This window comes from Thamnophis elegans, chromosome 13 (assembly GCF_009769535.1).
Source record: "Thamnophis elegans isolate rThaEle1 chromosome 13, rThaEle1.pri, whole genome shotgun sequence".
Lineage (NCBI taxonomy): Eukaryota > Metazoa > Chordata > Lepidosauria > Squamata > Colubridae > Thamnophis > Thamnophis elegans.
The window spans coordinates 90,997-110,224 of NC_045553.1; the positions used below are offsets into that span (position 1 = coordinate 90,997).

Genomic DNA, 19,228 nt, shown 5'->3' on the forward strand with positions numbered 1-19,228 from the left:
CTTCTTTGGGCTGAGGCTGGAGAGGGCCGGGACTGGACGGCAGGAAGAGAGCGGTCCCCTCTGTGCGGTTCCCGCGCCAGGGCCGGAGGGGAGGCGGACGCCTCGGCGGGGAGCGAAGCTTTCCACGCAGCGACGCCGTTTGACTCGCCTCGGGGCTCCTTGAGGAGGGGAGTGGGGAGTCCCGCAGGCGCTGGGCGACAAGGGCAGCCCGGCGCTCGGCTCCGACGCCAGGAGACCTCCGCGGCCTCCCGCTCCCCGCTCGGGGCTCTCGGCAAGCTGGCCGAGAGAGCTCGGCGGCGGCGGCGGCGGCGGCGGCGGCGGCGGCGCCACCTTAAGAGGGAGCCCCGCCCCGCCGGGCCGCTCATTGGCGCAGCTCTAATGGCTGGACGGCATCGCTGAAATGCAAAACTTGTTGCTGCTTCCCCGGCGCGCGGCGAGAGCAGAGCCAGGAGCCGCCCGCCAGCCAGGCAGCCCAGGAAGCGGCGCCCCGGCCGCGCAGCCCGGGAAAGGTGGCCAAGCCCGGCGGGGTCTCCCCTGCCGCCACTCCGGCGCCGGACGGCAGCCGCCGCGCAAGATGTGAGTTGGGCGGGCGGCGGCGGCGGCGGCGGCCGAGCTCTTCCCTGCCTGCCAGCCAGCCGGTGGCGCGGACTCTCTCGGCCGGCCGGGATGCCTCGTTGAGAATCTAGTCAGCCGGGACTGGAGCGACGGAGTCGCCGTCAGCGGCGGGATGTTCGCGCTGGATCCGTTCGATCCCCACGGCGGCGGCGGCGGCGGCGGCGGCGGCGGCGGCGGCTCAGGCAGGAGCGGGGTGCCGGGCGAGCGGGGCGGCGGCTTTGGGCCGGGCGCGGGCTCCCAGTTCAAGCCGTCGCCCTTTCACGGCGGGAGTAGCGGCGGCGAAGCGGCGGCCGTCAACGCCCTGGGCGAAGCCTCTCCGGCCCTGCTGGGCATGAGCCTCACTTTGTCCGGGGACTACGGCGGCTTCCACGCCCCCCGCGGCGGCCCTCCGGAGTTGGGACAGGCCCAGCCCATCCACGGATTCTTCGGCAGCCCACCGCCTGGCCCGGCCGCGCACCACCAGACTCAACCGCCGGTCTCGCTCTTCGGCGGCGGCGGCGGCTTCGGGCCCGAACCCAGCGCCTCCTGCCTGCACGGCGACCGCCTCCTTGGCTATTCGGGAGCCCAGCAGACGTTCGCGGCGGGCGGCGGCTACGAGCAGCACCTGGCGGACGGCCAGGCGGGAGGGGATGGCTTCGGACAGCAGAGGGCGGGACCCCTCCAGGACTTCCAGCCGCCGCCGCCGCCGCCGCATCACCTTCACAATCCCGGCGTGCCAGCCCCGTGCCTGCCGCTCGACCAGTCGCCTAATCGCGCTGCCTCCTTCCACGGCCTGCCGGGAGCCGCCGCCTCAGAACCGCACGGCCTGGACTCGCAGAGGCGCCTGCCCAGCCAAGGGGCGGCCGCGGTGGAGGCCCTGGAATACAGTTACCCCAACAGCGAGAGCCATTTCGACTTGCCCGTTTTCTCGTCGTCGGAGGCCGAGGGGCAGCTGCCGCAGTACGCATCATCCGGACGACCGGCGGCTCAGCCGGGAGGCGGCAATTTCCCCGGACACTCCGCGGCCTTGCCCCGGGCGCCGGGCTCCCTGGGGAAGGTGCCCGCCCAACAGTCCCCGCACGGCGTCTTCTTCGATCGCTTCGGCGGCGCTCGCAAAATGGCCCTGGGGCTGGAGCCGGGCCTGGGCGCCGGGAGGCACCACCTGGTTCAGCAGCCCCCGCCGCCCCCGGCGCTCCTGGCCAGGCAGAATTCCTGCCCGCCGGCGCTGCCGCGGCCCCAGCCGTGTCCAGAGGGAAGCGCCGCCAACGGCAACCTGCAGGACGGCGGCGGCGGCGGGCCGATTTTGCAGGCGCAGCACGGCCAGTTCGAGTATCCCATCCACCGGCTGGAGAACCGGGGCCTGCAGCATCACCCGCACCTCCCGCAGCAGCAGCAGCAGCAGCAGCATCCCCCCTACGGCTCGGGAGAGCCGCTTTTCAACGTGCCCCACCAGCCCCAGCAGCCGCCCAACCAGCGACTGCAGCACTTCGACGCGGCCCCCTACGTGAACCTCCCCAAGAGGCCCCGTTTCGATTCGTGGAGCGGCGGCGGCGGCGGCGGCGGCGGCGGGGGAGGCATGCACGGGGCGGCCGCCTTGGAGAGTCATCTGTCGCCCTCCGCCGCCTATCCTGGCCTGCCGGGGGACTTCACGCCGCCGGTGCCCGAGCATTTTCCACCGCCGCCGCCGCCGCCGGGTTCGGATCCCCAGACGGCTCTGCAGCAGCGCCAGAACGCGGCGCTGATGATCAAGCAGATGGCGGCCACCCGCGGCCAGTCTCAGCGCCTCCGTCCGCCCGGCCTGCAGCAGGTCGGCCACCACCAGCACCCCCACGCCGGCGGCGGCGGCCACGCCCATCACCAGTCCCCGCACCAGCACCCGGGCGAAGCCGCTTTCGAGGCGCAGGAAGGCGCTTGGTTCCCGCCGCCCCATCCTCCGGCGGGCAGCGGAGATTTGCTGTTCCGGCCGGGAATGGGCGGGATGCAGGAGCCGCCGCCGCCGCCGCCCCCGCCGGCCCTGCGGATGTCCTCCGGGGGCGAAGGACACGTCCCCTCGCCCGGCGGCCTGCAAGGTCAGTTCGGCTTGAGCCCCCCGTCGGAGCGGCGGCCGAGCCACCCCGACTTCGCAGCGCAGAGCTTTCCTTTTGGGGCGCCCAGCCGCCAGGCCACGCCGCACAGCGCCTCGCCCGGGTCCTTTGGGCCGCCGACGGACTTCCAGAGCTCCGCGCCGCCCCCGTCGCAGCCCCGGCCCTCCCCGGCCAGCAGCAAGCTGAGCGCTCTCTCGCTCGGCTCTTTCCCCAAAGGGGGCGTCGGGGCGCCGCCCGGAGGCCCGGGCCCCAAGGAGAGCAGCGGCCTCTTCGGACAGAGTTGCCTGGCGGCGCTCTCCACCGCCTGCCAGAACATGATCGCCAGCCTGGGCGCGCCCAACCTCAACGTCACCTTCGGCAAGAAGGGCGCGCCCGCGGCGGTGGGCGGTGGGCCCGGCGGGGAGGGCGTCAAGCGGAGCAAGCTGAGCCCCGCAGAGTCTCCCGAGACAAACGGCGCAGGGCCCCAGCCGTCCCTCCCGACCGCCACGGTTCCTGCGGGCGAAAGCGGCCTCTCCCCCAATTACTCTCCTGGATCGGGCCCCGAGGCCAAAGCGGGAAACGGACGAGGCCGGGGACGCAGGAAACGAGACAGCGGCCACGTCAGCCCAGCCGCCGGGACGACTGGCGGCGCGGGCGGCTTCTTTGAGAAATATGGCCCGACGGCGAGCGTAGAGAGCGGCAGCCCCGGACAAGGCGGGGAACGAAGCGGCGGCGGCGGCACCCCTCATCTTCACGAACCCCCCAAGGCGCTGAGTTCCCCGCCTTCTTCCTGGGCCAAGGGCGGCGGCGGCGGCGGCGGCGACCTCCTCCTCCAGCCTCCTCCAGACAAGCCCGATCTCCTTCCCTCCCTGGACCAGGCGGAATCCTGCTCTCCGCGCGGTGGCGGCGGCGGCGACTTCCCCGGCGAGGCGGAAAACGAGGACGAGGTGTCTTCCAGCTCCGACAACCAGGCGGCCAAAGGGTGTCCCGCCGGGCGCAGCCCGCTTCAGCCGCCCGGCCGCCCGGCCGACCACCCGCTCCTGAATGGACAGAAGGCGTCGGCCCTGGCTCAGCTGGGCCTCCACGGCGGCGGCGGCGGCACCGCTACCTCCAGCCCCGAGAGCTACGGCGCCGGCCCCACCGGCCCGGTGCAGGAGGAGATTCACCCGCTGGAGATCCTGCAGGCGCAGATCCAGCTGCAGCGGCAGCAGTTCAGCATCTCCGAGGACCAGCCGCTGGGCCTCCAAAGCGCCAAGAAGGGCCCCGAAGGCTCGGGCGGGGGCCAGAACGGCGACAGCGGCGAGCTGAGCAGCTGTTGCGAGGGTGCCGGGGCCAAGGGCGCGGTGAGCACCATCGACCTGGACTCCTTGATGGCCGAGCACTCCGCCGCGTGGTACCTGCCCGGAGACAAAGCCCTCCTGGACGGGGAGCCCGACGAGAAGGTCCTGGTGCCTTGGGAGAAAGCGAAGGCACCCACGCCCGGCAAGGAAGGTAGGGGCGTCCGCCGCCGCGCTCCGCTAGGGCCAAGCGTTACTCCAGGACCCGGCTTCCCCTGGGCGCACACAAACCCTTTATGTAGGGAATGAGGCTAGAGCCCCCACCCGACCCCCGGGCCCGAGGAGGGAAAAGTGGCGCACACGGGCTGCCGCGTGAACATTCAGGACGAAGCCCCCTGCGCAGGAGCGGCGCTTCCGTAGAAGCCGCGGTCTGGGCTGTCCCGCTCCCCGGGAGGGAAAGAGAAGGTCTTGGGAAGCTGGAGGACTTTTTGCCCCATTTCACCTTCCCAGGATTTCGCGCAACACAAAGACTTCGCGGAGCTTGGTGGGGGGTGGGGAGACTTTCAAGGCAAGTAGGATATTTTAGAGAGCCTTAAAGACCTCGGGGGTCTCTTTGGTTGGTCCACTAGGGACCCGCGAGCGGAGTCGATGCGGTTGCAGCCTCTGAGAAGGCGCGCATTCTGCCGGATGGGATGCAAGGAACTTCCCTGGCAAGCCCCCCCCCCCGAGGAAAGAGAGGATGCCTAGGAGGGGTGGTGGTGGACCCGTCCCCATGGGAGGCGGGGGCTCCTTTCCCGGACAGCCTTCCTTGCATTTTCTTTCATTGACACCAGATCTGACCGGATCAATAGCTTATTCGTGCCAATCGCAGCTCCCATCCCCCGCATCTTGCAGGGCTGGCCCAGCCAGGCTTTTCCTTTGGGGGAGCAGGAAAGTTTCCACTTTGGCACCTGAGGTTGGTCTGGTTCAGGAGACCCAAGAGGGACAGCGGGGGTGGGGGTGGGGGGGTGTGCGCCTGTTCTTTGCACTGGGAGTGCAGGAACTTCTGGGGCTGGGAGAAAGGAAAGATTAGAGAGGCAGAGTTGAAAGTTGCATTTCAGCACCCTGGAGCTTTTCAAAGGGGAGGAAAGTGATGCAGCCTCAATGCTGATAGTTTGTCCAAGGTCACCAAAAGGGTGAAGATCAGGAAAGGGAAAAGGAAATGGTTGCATATTCCTTTCTCTGAGTTATTCTGCTCAGCTATATATTGTGCTCTCCTTTTAGGTAACTTTTTGAAATTGCAATTGGCTGGTTCTGATTTGAACAACATGTGGGGTGCGAGCGGTGTGATCCGATGTGACCCCATCCGTGCAATCCTCTTTCCTGTGGAGTAATTTCATGGGGTGGTTCCCAAGTTGTTTAGGAGATCCCTGGCTCCCTTTCCACAAGTGACCCAGGGGGATCTCTCTTTCCTGTGGTTCTGCTCACACTGAGCTGTACCATAAACAGAGCAAGAGTTACCTCTGGATAAATGTGCCAAGACCTGCACGGCTATAGAATAAGGGTTGAAGGGGTTCCCATGGGGAAGGGGCTCTGGGGGTTCCCTTGAGCTGTTTCCCGGCACTTGGACTCTGAAACCAATGTGTTTCCTCAGCGATTGCAGAGAGAGAATTGCGGGTGGGCACCCTCCTCCCCCCCCTTCCACAGGTGGGCAAGAGCAGCGTTCTCTGTCCTTTGAGAGGGGCAGAGGGTCCCCAGGGGGCTGCTCCGTAGCAGCCTCCTGCAACCTGCAGCAGCAGCAGCAGCAGCAAATGCCTTTGGTGGCTGAAAGGCAAAAGGTGGGAGGCTGTGGTCCAGCTCCTGTCCTCCTTCCTGGGCTATTCCAGGACGCTGGTTTGGTTACCTGTCACAGAGCTCATAAATCTGCCAGTGGAAGAAGCTGCCGCATGGGATGGTGTGAACATCAACATTCATGGAAGAACTGCTTCAACGTGGAATGTTGATCTGGCCACACCAGGCTCTTCTGTCTCTACCGGCTCTTCCCGCATTCTGCCTCTTTGGTGCTTTTTAAGCTGCTGACGGGCTGTGAGGTGGAAGTCTTAAAGGGCTGGTTTTGAAATACCTCTGGTTGGAATTTGAAAGATGGGGAAAGTGTGGAAATTGCTTTCTGGCATCAAATGTGGGCTGGAAATCCGTTAGAGGCGGTAGGTGTTTGTTCCTCTAGCAGCACCCCTTGTCCCTCTGGCGCAAGAGGCTCTTTGCCGGCCTTCGTCCTGGCCTGAAGACCTGGGATGCATAAGGCACCCAGAACCAAGGATAGGAAAGTGGCCCATCACTGCTGGGCTTAAGGACAAAGGCTTTTAAGGCAAATGAGCCTTTACCAGCTGAGCAGAGCCCAGGCTGCCTCCTTGACAGGCATTTTCAGGAAAGTGTCTTCCGATCTTCAGTCGTCTTTCTGAATGCCTCTGAGGCTAAAGTTCCCGTATCGGTTGCCATTAAAGGCTGGGGCTGGGTAGACCAAATGCTGCTTAAGCTCTTTGTTATCCCTTTTATTCATCCCCCAAAAAGCAAACCGGTCCCAACATTTGTAGGGAATCCCACCTGGTATCCCTTGCACATGGAATGGAGACAGGTGTGACTGCTGAGCCACCGTAGCTTTGTGGGCTGACCCTTTGTGGCCCTTGTGGAATGTTATGCCGGGCTGACTCGTACCCTCCTGTATGGTCGTAAGTCTTTGCAGTTGATACGTTTACTTTTTATTCTCTTAAATGGTACCTGTGCTTTATATTCTCATGCATTTTTTAAATTAATCCTGTTGGTTGTGGTCAATGTTCCAGTTTGGAACTGTGTATTTTAGAACACAAAAATTAGATATCATTTAATATTTCAAAATTGGCTTATAGAATTAAATATATTTATTAAATATATTTTCCTTTGTTTTATCTTCTGCTGTAATTTCTTATTCTTTTTTCCTGTGCTTTGTATAGTGTTTCTTAGCCAGGAAGGCAGGAACATGATCCATAAATTCCATGAGTTTATTTATTTATTTCATAAATAAACTTCCTAAGCAGTAAAAGAAAATAATTGCACAATGCTAATGGGGGGGACTCAAGAGTTGCAAAGGCGGCTTTTGTATAAACAGACAAAACCTCTCCTTAAACCATCCCGGAACGCAGTCTTGCTTTTCTTGAATGCCTTTAGATAGCTGTGCCTGAAGACTCTCCGCGTTGCAGATACACCTAGGGAGCCACGCAGCCTCGTCGCAGGGGAATTTGCAGTTGCACACATGACAACCCCTTTCACAAACAGTGTTGTTTTGTCAACTCAACCTGGATGTCTGAGAATCTTCATGGACAATTCTTGCTGCTGTTGTGGGGTTGGTTGAATATCTCTCCGATGGTGGGTAGCCTCCCTCGGCCCTGGGCCCCGGGTCTAGGCGGAAGCACAGCGTGGGTCTTTTGGCCTGCGGTTGTTGGCTTGGGAATAGGAAACTGTTCTTTGCTTCTCCAACCAGAGAGGGAGAAACTGCCCGCCGTCTCTAGTTGGCCATCGAGGGCCTTCTTCTCTAGGTCTATGCAGCCTGAATTTGAGTTTAAGATAAGAAAACCCGAGTCGTCCCGGAAGGTTCCTTTGAACAGCAAAGTGGAAGGAAACAGGATGGCTTTTCATCTTTTTAAATTAAGCATCAGTTTTGGGCATAAGAATTGGAGAGGAATGTCAAGAATCCCCCTGAGCAACAAAGTGCTAGTCAACACCGTATCACCTGGTCCTGGACTACAGTTTGGGGTTAAAGACGAGAGGGCCTCCTGGCCCGTCTTCTTAATGGCAGGTCCCCGAGAGGCAGCCTTGGGGAATATCCAACGGAGACACAGCAGCAGAAAGAACGGGCCTTGAGCCCCCCCCCCTCTCTCTCTCTTAATGGCATCCAGGCTCATTTTTGCTGAAATATACTTGTCGTTCTCCAGCAGATTTATATACTTCTAAGATTATGTAGTGCAGATTTTCCGAATTGGCTAAAATCTTAAATTAGTGGAATTTGCTAGTCGGAGGGACTATCTATTAATTTTGGCCAGCTGAACTTCTGTATCCTTTACAGGGAATAAGTGGGATGATTGTATTGCCTAAAAAAAAGAGGGGAAACACTTCAGATAAAAGAGATGTTGCAATTTTAATTGTGTGGAGCTGAGCCTCCCACAAGAGGGGAAGGATACAAATAATAGAACCACCAGCCGGTTGTCTCTTTGGCTAGAGAAGCATTGCCAGGTTCATTCATGCATTTGAAGAAAGAAAAATGTACTTCTTTCAAAAGGACAAAACGGTTTGTTTGTGAGATGGACTTAATTTTAATTTGGTAAAGGATGTGCATCAAATATCTGATGAAGGCGTCTCTGTCCAATAACTTTCAATATACCCAGAATAATTTCTTAGATTTGGTTTTATAATGAATTATTAATTATTTTAAGACTTTACCAAATAATGTGTAGATTAATAATAGCATTCAGTATTAGTCTGACTATTCAGTGCTAAAATATTAGAATACTACCTACCAAATGTAGATATTTTCTTACATTTTCAGAAGTGAAAAATGTGAATTGAAGAAAATACTGTTATTATATCCAGTTGAAATAGTCTTGCTAATATCAAGATAGCTTAATATTCTTATTGGTTATTGAAGACAATGTTATATGCAGGTTTACTCATTGGGAGGTCCCAGCATGGCTCTTACGTGCATAAATACAGATAGAATTATTGTGCCTTCAAATAGTAATTTTTGGCCAAGAATTTCTGTGACCTCACTCCTATGCATTCTTGCTTGGAATTTGGGGAAATTTGCTTGCAAGGACTTAGGTTCTGCTCATTCAGTTGAGGCTACACTAGGACCAATATTTAGTACTCGCTATGAATTAGGAGTTCATTTACTGTTTTGCAGTTGTTTTTTTACAAATGATTTTGTTATGGCTCAGATATGTTTAATTTTACATCTCTGGAGTTCTTCCAATGACCTGCTGGAGTGCCACCATAAGAAAGGCACAGAAGGACCAAAAATACAAAAGGCACAAGGATATCCCTCCCCTGAGTTTTTGCACCATCCCATCAAGTCTAAACATAGTATCAGAATTTGGATCCATGAAAGTATTTCCTTTGTTCTTGGTTGGGCCTGGAAATAACTATTCACCCATAACAATTTGATGTTGGAATCTTTCCCGCCACCCAATAACTTGATGCAAAGCATACCTAGGTCTGAACAGGGGGGTTTGGAAGCCGCAGCCCTCGTTGCTGGGCTAAACTCTTCTCTTGCACTCCCTTCCCAATCCCTTTCGTGTCCTGCCAAAGGAAAAATCCGCTGACAGCAAGGCAAAAGCCGAGGCTGCTGAAGGGAGAGCGGGTGGGTAGAGGATCCGTTTTCTCATTTGTTTTTCATGGGAATGGACGCGGAATTCTTCGGGCCCAGCTGAACATCTCTGGCAAAGCAGATTTAACAGCTGAAGTTAGTTTGACTCGATTTGTGACTTGAAGCTCTGAGAAAAGTAGTTTTCAGCATTTTGGAATTCTGCATTTCATGAGGGAAAATCTTGCTGCCAGTTGATGCGTCTCCTTCCCTTCCGTAGTCTGTCCCCTGGTAAGACTATAAGGAAAGGGTCTGGCCAGGCGGTGTTGATTGCGTCCGTGTCTCAGAATCCCAGGCAGAGCGGAGGGAAGCCTTCGGGGGAAACCTCCGTCTCCTTGCTTCTCTACTGTTAGACAAGAAGCTGGATGTTTGCATCAGACCACGGTTCGGAGTGAATGGTCTCTAAATCTGACAATTGCAGATTGCAATTTTTGTGGTGAGCTTCCTGCTTGTCCTAGAGGACAAATTGTCTTCTCTGTTCCTGATCAGGATGGAATTGGAAAGTGTGCTGGTTTTCTCTCTTCTCCAAAAGAAAAGCGTGCCTTGCCCTCTGATCCAAACCCACACAGGAACCAGAGAGACCCATCAGCTATTTGTTTTGAGCCACAAGCGATGGCTTGTTCAATGCTTCCTGGATAGCTGCAAGGTGGGCTTTGAGCTCACAACCGCTTTTCTTTGAGAAGGAGAGAATCTGTTTATTTGGGACCCTCTTCCCTGGCTTCTTCAGCCTAATCCTCCACCACTTTCTGTGCGGAACAGCCGCTAGGCAGAGCCAGGTGGGTCGTTGGCAGAGGACGGCCCCGTTGCTTGCTCCCGAGTGCTTTGAGAGCAGGGAGAGAGGTGGCTCTTCTCATCCAGCCAAGCACGCATTTCAAAGGCAGCCTGGGCCTAAACCTTTTTCAAGCCCTCCCCAGGAGCTGAGCAATGGCCCTTCTGGAGAGCTGAAGGGGAGTCCATCCCTGCTGGTCGCTCTCTACACTGGCCACATTTTCACTTCTTCAGTGGTGACTTGGTGGATGACTCTGTAAGACTTCATGAGCTCCCTGCCTGCACGGCTCTGCCTTTCAGGGCTCAGGAAGGAGACCTTTCCATGGCCTGCCCAGAGATTCTTCCGGTGGCTTCCGTTTGGGGACATGTCCTCCTCTCTTCCATGCTTGATCCATAGTAGCCTGGAATCCGGAGGCTCATGAAATCCAGGAGATGCCATGCGTGCTTCTGAGGTGAGGAGGTCAAGAACAAAAGGTTGACCCCTGGGAATGCAACTCATGCTCGCTCAGGTGTGTTTAGTGCTCGCGTTGGTTTCCTGGAGCTGCAACTCTGAATCCCGTCATTTGGTCTGTTTCAGGAAACATCGCGATCTATGTGAAGGGCCGCAGTATTTCTCGTGAGGCTTTGAAAATACCCTTAAAACAAAACCCCACGTGGCAGTTTGGGTTGGCATTTGTCACCCTTTGTTTTGTAAGTCTGCTTCATTTGCTCACACAGGATTTTGGTGGAGAATTTCTGGAAGCAAAGCAAAAAAGGGAGCATTCTGATTTCGAGTCATCAGAGTTCCACAAGGCTGCAGGATGCAGGGAGACCCAGGGCCTTTTCCTCCTTCGGCCTGTTGTCTCTGCCTTCCTGGGGTTCCTGGAGGAGCAAGGCCAGGCTGGGGGGCAGAATGGGCGGAGGAGGCGCTTGTGAGTTGATGCAGGGATGCACCCACTAATTCCAGAGTGGATTTGTCTATGAGGCAGCCTCACCCGTCCTTGCAGAGGTCCTAGGGTGCAAATCCCTTGGCCTTAAGGCACTCACGAAGGCCGCCTTGCTTCCCTTGTCTGCTCCTGGAGCCACATTGTGCCATGTTGGTCTGGGGCTGGAGAGGTTTTAGGCGGCTGTTTTAGGAAATCCTGCGTTCACAGTTATTCTAGTGCTCTGTTGCTGAAGAAGGCTCACTTTTGTATGTGTCTGTGTTTATATTTCTCTATGGTTTCTTTTTCTGGAGAGGTGGAATGTGCATCAGTTAAGATATGATTGGTGGCTAGGCATTCCCATTGTTTAAGAAGACCCCACCCTCCCCAGTCCAACAGTTTGGCCTTATGATTCCCAAACAGGATCCAGTCAGCGGATGGAACGATCGCTTTGAATCGGAGGGGCAGCAGCTGCCTGGGCGAGGGACCAAAGAGTGCCTCCACTCGGACAGATGATGTGGCCAGGGGAGTGGTTGGATCTGGTTCTGCCATCCTTCGGCCTCTCCTCTGGGACACTGAAGCCTCCTCCTCCTCCTCCTCCTGGCTCCCCAGCCAAGGGCCGCTGCACGTTTGCCCTCTCTGGTCCACCTTGGAGGCATCTTTGGGGGATCAGAAATAATTGCTGCAACACACACGGCCCCCAAGGGTTGCGGAGGAACATTTTTTCTTTACTCAAAGTAGCCCCGTGCTTGGAAATGCTGCCAGCGCTAAAAGAAAGAGTTGTCAATCATGAGTTTGGACCTTACATCGAAGAGGTATTTGTAAGCTACCCAGAGTGACAACATGGGGGGGGGGGGGCATTACCTTTTTGAATAAATATGTACACAAATCTACCAAAGTAAAGAGAAGGCAGCAGAAGCGCAGAAGGCCGGAGGAAACAGCAGTGCGAAACACGGCGGATGCGGGTCAACACAGACAAGTGTGAAGCCAGGCAGAGTTGGCATGGAGGGCAGCTCTGGAAACCCCCTCCCCTTGTTTGCTGCCCCAGAGGGGAGGGGGCTTTGCACAAGCGACCCTCTTCCCCGTGCAGCCTCAGACTGCAGGGCCACAAGAGGGAGGGGAAGAAGACCGGAGACCCGGCTGGAGCCTTGTGCTGGAAAGACCCCCTCGCTGGGGGGTCTCAGCCAAAATCTCCCAATGCAGGGCACGAAGATTCCTCCGGCTTGATGAATGCACTGGGCAGTTGTGTTATTGGTGCCTCTCCTGGGTGGGTTTGGGAAGGATGTGGGGGGCTGCACTCAGTTCCACTGGGACTGAGAGCTGGGCTGCTCCACTTTCTCCACTGCCCCCCCCCCCAGCTCCTTCTTTGCTCTGGGTGGTTCTTCGTGTGGGGGAGGGGGCATTTGGGACCAGCGATATAAGTGCCCTTTCGGGTGGCCCTTTCGGAGGCGGGCAGTGCCACGCGCACTCCTGGCCTTAGATCAGGAGTGTAAAGAAAAGGGCACTTGGAAAAGGGCTCCCTTACAGAGCTAATAACCCCCTTTGGAAGGCGTGACTTCCTAAATAGGCAATCTATGTGTTTTCCCTGCCCAGAAAATCACTTCATCTAAAGCTGTTATAGAATCCTTTCCCTTTTCATATTTTTCCTCTAGGCTGAGTGAGATATGCTGAAGATTTTATAAAAACAAAGAGTTACTTCATTTTGACAGAGGGAATCTGTTTAATATCACCTTTTTAAAATCCACATTGTGACATTTCCATTAAATACGTATAAATGGCTCAGCATATTTAGGATGTTAAATTGACTGGGCATTTTGTTCTCTCATGCTCCATATACCGGTATGTGTTGGACATATTGCAACGCATGAGCACATGGCTTCCTCAGGGTGGTAGGAAAGCTCTGCTGGGCCGAGCTGTGTCCAGCGTGAGAGTCCAGCGGGGGATGCTGGAGGCTCTGGCAGTTGAGAGGACAGGCTGCGTCTTCCACCTGGATTTTTACTCCCCCAATTCTGCGTTGTTTCCTCCTTCCCTTCGTCCCTGAAAATCTTGCAAACCTTTAGACTCCGTTTTTACTGGCTAAGAGAGGTTAGGTAAACCTGATTATCCTACACAACTCTCCTTAAATTAGTAGATGCTAAGTTGTTACCTGGGTTTATAAACATCTGTTTGAATTGTAGGTGGTTGCACTTAGTTTGCTGTGGTTTTAATTATTTGTTTATTGGATTGGCTCTTATGTTGTAAATTAATTGCATTGTATAAATTTAATTGCTTCTCCCCCTGAAGAGTCTTGGTACGGATGCATCCTCCTCCTCGTCATCTTAAAATCGGGAATTTGGGATTGACGCAGTTTAATTCTTATAAAGTGGTCAGGATTTGGTGGCTGATCAGGGGATGACGCTTCGGGTGATGGGCAGCAAGGCCTGAGCAAGCATTTTCCCTGGCACTGGGGCAGTTTCCAAGTGGTGTTGAAAGAAAGGGGGCAAAGGGCTCAGCTCCCACCGAGGGGGGCAGGGACACTAACGGGCGGGGCTCTGCGTCCCAAGCCAGCCTCCAGGAGCCCACAGCGGCTTCCCCAGGGCCTACTACTTGTAGCTCACTGTTATTAAAATCACAGCTTATATTTTAGTCTGGGATCGACATTTAAAACACAATTGAAATGCTGTTTTCCGATGGGAAGGCCGGAGGCCTCCAGGGCTGAACCCCGGACAGGCAGAAGAGGGCGACTGGAGAAGCTCCTTGGGCACAAGAGGCCGGTCCTGGCCAGGGGCTTGGAGGAGCCTCCCTGGCAGCGTTCTCTGCAGACAGAACCGCTTGGGGCAGGGGCTCCGCAGGGCCAGGACGGAGAAAAGGCTGTCCAGACAGGAAGGGAGAAGCTGCGTGGCCACAATCCTCCAGGGAAGCCAAGAGGCCCAGTTCGGGCAAGGAGAGGCTCTAAGGGGAAACCTTCCCTTTTGGTCCCTGACGCCTTGGCAACCGGGCTCTTTTTGGAACTGGCAATGCTGGTTTTGAAATCGGCTGTCCAAATGCCCCAAATAATAACGACCTACCCCTCAACTGCTAGTGACATTTCTGCAACACACACACACACACACACACACACACACACACACACACCCTTTTCGTGCACACGGAAGGGTTATAAAGAAGTCAACAGGGAGGTTGCACCATCCGCAGCCTATTTAATCTGTGAATAATTGCTTTAATTATTCCCGATCAATATCTCCATTCCATAGCTAAATTTATTTCCTGAATGGCAGACACACCTTCAGTTACCCAACGGGCGGGCAGCCTCCTAGCCGGCCACCGTGGTCTCTGTTGCTGGCTGAACAGAGTTTAGGTGGAAACGAAGATGAAATGCAAACAGGGCAGAGAGAAGCTTCTCCCTTTTCCAGGCAGGACGTTTCTTCTTGCTGCCCCTTTGAGCAGGAGGCTCAGGTGAGGCTCACGCCCGCCTTCCCCCTTCCTGGACAGGGCTGGCCCAGCCAAGAGGCCACAGGCTCTCTGGGGAAGAGCTCGGGGGAGGAGGGAGGGGGGGAGCAGTGCTGCCCTTCTCTTTCCAGTAAGCCAGAGAGAAGCCAGGGTGTTTTTGGCCGTCCCTTCTCAGCCCAGCTGGCCATCTTATGAGGTGACCGGCCTGGTTGGCAAGGGCTCCTCGGTGCAGGCTGCATCGGAGAGGCTGCTCGGACTCCCCTTGCCTCTTTGTCCTTACTTGCCATGGGATGGTAGAGCTGGCATGGCTTCGGGAGGGCACTTTGGATTCCGAATGGGGTAAGCTTGGACAAGACGCAGGTGCCAAGCAGCCCCGGGTGGCGAGTGCCAGGCCCTTGTTGAGAAGCCGGCCCCAGCTGGGAGCTTCTCTGCCTTCTTGCCCCTCCTTGGTGGAGGGCAGCTTTCCTCCTCGTGGGCAGGGCGGACCTTGCCCAGAGACAGGGCTCCTCTGCCAGGCGGGCAGAGCAGTGGATCAGCATGGGCGTGCCTTTCTCGGAAGCATCCCCACAGCCAGGCAGAAAGTCTGAAAAGGCCAAGCGTCCGTCCTGGTGGCCCCAGTGGTGGGGAGAGGTTGGAGCATCTTTACCTTTTGCCATTCGGCTGACGGGGGGCGTTTCCCCCCTCCCCAAATGCTGTGACTATGGCTGCATTGCCGCTTGTGGAGCTGCAGAGGACAGTCTCCCTGCCCCACGGCTGCCAAGCATGGTGCCCGCTGCTGTGAGAAACCGAAAGCCCCCACAGCTTGCCTGTGTCCCTGCTCCCCCCCCCTGGGGGGGGGGCTTCCCCAGCTGCAGGCTTTTCTTTCAAGACTCACGGTGGTGCCACCGCTGGTTGGCGTGGCAGCTGAGAGAGAGCCCGGCTGTGCTGACAGCCATCCGTTGGGCCTGATTCAGAACCGCCAGAGCCAGATTTGGACGCAGCCTGTTCCTGGGGATGGATTCCTTGTGGCAGCCCCCTGGGCTGTATTCTCAGCTGCTTTGGCTGGGAACATGGAGGGATGCAGATGCTCAGAGCTGCCGAGGTTCACTGCACAGCCGGTCTTTTAAAGCCCACCCCCACTGAGGGACTCTCCCCCCCCTCTGCCTTCTCTGAGCTGCACCAGCTCTGCTCAGAAAGGGACTTTGCCGCTGGCCATTTGAGCACTGGGAGAAGCTGGCCGTGCCCAGGGTCGCTGCCCCCTGTAGCTGAAGGAAGAGGCAGGGTCTGCTTTCAGGGGAGGGGCTCCTTCCTCCTTCCTGGCCCAGAGCCCTGGGACAGAGAGGGGGCCTCAGTCAACGCAAGGGCAGCCGGCCGCTGGAGCCCCTCACCCACAGGGTGGCTGCGGTTCCTTTGACTTGAGCTCAGCTCCAAAAGATGCATTGGGCCTTATTCGTGGGTTGGGTCTTATCTCTGGGGAAAGGTGGTACTGAATGCATCCATCTGCCTGGCGATCTTCACTGGGGCTTCTTTTGGGGGTAGGGCGTAAATTACAAGCACCCTGAAAAAGTCGCTCTAGGGCTTATTTTCCAGTTGGGTCTTATTTTTGGGAAAGCCGGGTATTTGCAGCCTCCCCTTGGATCTATTCACACAGAGTCAAAGTGGGATCCATGGGGAGAGTCAGCAACCCTTTTGATTCCTGGTGTGGGACGGAAGCCCAGGTGGTTGCTCTGAATGAAGAGGGAATTGCCGGCCAGATGAATCCTGGAGCTTCTTCCCTGCCTGGAGGCCAAAGGAGGAGCCAGTCTGTGTAAGGGACTAGCCTGAGCAAGCGAGTCTCCCCCTTGTAGGCCTCCCTGTGCTTGTATTTGTGGCCAAGGTCTTGGAGCAACCTCCCTTCAGCCTGCATGCTTGTTCTTTAATCCAATCCCTTGAAAAGGTGTTTTAAGGGGGCCGCGGGGCTCTTGGGATGGAGAAGCCAGCTGTCAGGAAACCAGCCCCTCCCTTTTCCTTCTCTGGGGAGCTCAGTGGGGCTGTGACTCGGCTCACCCCTTCCTTCACACCTGGGCCAGGGACCTCCACACTTACGGCGAGCAGTTGGTTTTGCTGCCCTGGGCGCAAATGCGAACAGAATCGACTTCTTTGTGGGGTGACGGGCGCTGCTCTTTGGGGGCAGGCTGCCTTCCGGGCCCCTACCTCCTCTTCAGAAGCCGAAGGTCAGGAGCCCTTGGCACAAGACGGCTATTCAGGCGCCAGGGACCCAGACCAGCCCCCTCTCTCGGGCACCTCAGTCAACCCCCTTGCCAGGAGAGAAGGGCTGGCCAAGACCACAGGCGGATTTCCTGCCCTGCTCACCCAGGAGCGCCTGGAGGGCCTTGGGAGAGATGGCGACTCGCTGAACCCAGAGGGGGGCTGGGTGGGGAGGAAGTGGCGGCACTGGGCACGCGCCTCTTCTGCCCCCGCCGCCTTTGTGCCAAGGGGCGCTTCATCTTCAGCGGCTGAGGGGGAGAGTGCCTTGCCGGAGACCTTCCTTTGGCTTTCTGAAGGGGCAGAAGTGGGGTGGCAGGGGGGCCCCTGCCTGCGGTTCCCTGGCTGTCATCCAGCAGCTCCAGAAAGGGACCCTGCTTCTAATTCAGCTCTCGTGGGCAGAAGACAGGGGCCTGCTTGCAATGGGGAGGGGATGCAAGTGCGGGCTGGGATCATATCCGTTGCCAGGAGCCAAGCTAACTTTGGCTGGCACAAATCCCTGGCAAAGCAGCGTCGACTGGAAACGGTGCTTGGCCTGTGGATTGAGAGCACCGCTGGGGCGAGGGTCCAGGATCAGGCCCCCGAGTGGGAGGGGTGGCTTGCGAGGGAGGCATGCAAAGGCCGAGGAAAGAGGGTGACCTTTGGGGGAGTGATGGGCGCCAGCCATGTGCCTGCTTGGTCTGCCCTCGAGCGTGCCCACATGGGCCCCTGCCACTCTCCTTCCCTAACGCCGTGGGGCAAAGTGCTTTGCTGACCAGAAAGCTGGAGTATGTCGCCTGGCATTGGCGCCCCGTCCTCGATGGCAGGCCTTTTGCGGGAGTGCCCAGGCAGGTGTCCCGACTGGTACGTCAAACTGTCAACCGGAGAGAGTAGCTGGAAAGGATCTTGCCCCCCAGGGGCGTTTCCAACTCGGAGGTGCAGGTGAGGGGTGTCCTCATAACGGCATGGCCCAACACCCATGGGGACAGACGCCCGGGGAAGAGGCGCCTTCAGCCTTGTGGCGTCTTTGTGGTTGGTTGAATGCTGAGGGCCGTTAGCCTTGGACCAGGCAGGCAGGCTGGCAAACCTCAGGTTTTGCCAGGGATCGTGCCAGCACTTTGGCAGAGGTGTGGGATGAGCCTCTAGGTCAGTGGCTTGTGAAATGGAGTGGACTCAGGTAGGCTGCCAAGCACCGGGTTTTAGACAGATGGGCAACTCCCCGGGGTCTGTGTGCCGTATTTTGCCCTTTCAGCAGCCTGGCACAGGGAGAGGGCTTGAGGGGAAGTTGGGGGCATGCCACGTTCTCAGCTCTGCAGTTTGCCACGGCCCTGGTGCCTCTGGGAGGAGGAGGAGGAGGAGGGCAGCGTGGCATCCAGCCCCTTGGTGCTCGTGAGTCTGCCCTGCTCCCCAGCCAACCCTCCTGGTCTGAGTTCCTTCTGCCTTCTGGGATTTGCCCCATTGCCCCTGGCACCACTTTTCCTCCTCCTCCTCCTCCTCCTCCTCCTCCAGGTGAGGGATCTGCACAAGAGCTCCCTGGTTTCTGATGGGTGATCTTACTTGTCTGTTGGCGGGCAGTGGATCCCCTGCCCTGGTCCCATGGCTGCTTTTGGCATTTCAACCCCTGAATGCTTGGAATTTGGGGGAAACCTCTGCAGACCCTGGCAGATGTTCTGGCTGCCAGCAGTTCAGGCTCAGGACAAGCAGAGGGTTTCCTTCTGATGGGGCCTCCTGGTGGAGAGCTCTTCAAGGGCGACTGAGAGCTAAGCCTAAGCCCCCCTCTTCCCCCGACCCCCTCTGGGGCCCCTTCCTGATGCTCGGCCTCCGCCTGCCCCAGAGGAAGCCCAGGCTGAAGGCTGCCCTTGCTCTCCTGGCCCCTGGGTGGCCCCAGCCTAACCTCTTTCTCTTCCCCCTTTGCAGCCCACGACCTCCCCCCAAGCAAGGCCTTGGCTCCAGCACAGACGGGCAGCCACCTGCAGTGTCTCTCTGTCCACTGCACGGACGACATGGGTGATGCCAAGGGCCGGACTGCGGTGCCAACGTGGAGATCCCTGCACTCGGACATCTCCAACAGATTTGGGACTTTTGTGGCTGCCCTGACTTGAAGAAGGAGGAGGAGGAGGAGGAGGAGGAGAGGAAGAGGAAAAGTTGGTGGTTTCTTCTGTTCTTTTTATGTTTAACCAGCTGCTGCTACTAGTTGGACAGTTTCTCTAGGTTGGTATCTGTTTAGCGGCATACGGACTGGCAAGGGTTAATTTAAAACAAACTCAACCTTTTTAAAAAAGAAAGAAAGGAGGAAGGAGAAGAACAGCTGCCATTTCTCCTGCGGAGGAGGAGGAGGAGGAGGAGGAGGAGGAGGAGGAGGAGGGTGGGGGAGGCGGGGCCTTCTCCAGCAGGGCTGGGTTCAGGAGTTTCCCCCTCCCTTCCAGATGAAGTCCAAAGCCCTCAGAGGGAAACTGCTCCCCAAAAGCCATCCAAGGGACCCCCCGAGCCTTTGCCTTTCCTGCCCACCGCAGCCACACCATAAATGCTCAGCCAAGGATTCAGACAGCCCTTTGTCTCATTGGAGAGAGAGGAGGAGGGCGGGCGAGGAGGGGGGGGGGATGCAAGCTGATCTCTTCCCTCCCC

At 57.5% G+C, this 19,228-nt stretch overlaps 1 protein-coding gene across 1 annotated transcript; it reads left to right on the forward strand.

Annotated features, from left to right (window-relative positions):
- The first annotated feature begins 389 nt into the window (after positions 1–389).
- Positions 390–18,914, forward strand: MN1 (MN1 proto-oncogene, transcriptional regulator). Its single transcript, XM_032228850.1, has 2 exons — positions 390–4,148; positions 18,521–18,914. The coding sequence occupies exons 1-2, from the start codon at positions 728–730 to the stop codon at positions 18,703–18,705; spliced, it is 3,606 nt and encodes a 1,201-aa protein (XP_032084741.1). The 5' UTR covers positions 390–727; the 3' UTR covers positions 18,706–18,914.
- The last annotated feature ends 314 nt before the right edge of the window (positions 18,915–19,228 follow it).

Excerpts from the sequence above, each read along its gene's own strand:
- MN1 (XM_032228850.1), top strand. The coding sequence starts at position 728 with ATGTTCGCGCTGGATCCGTTCGATCCCCACGGCGGCGGCGGCGGCGGC. Across the intron at positions 4,149-18,520 it reads ACCCACGCCCGGCAAGGAAG|CCCACGACCTCCCCCCAAGC; the intron begins GTAGGGGCGTCC and ends CCCCCTTTGCAG.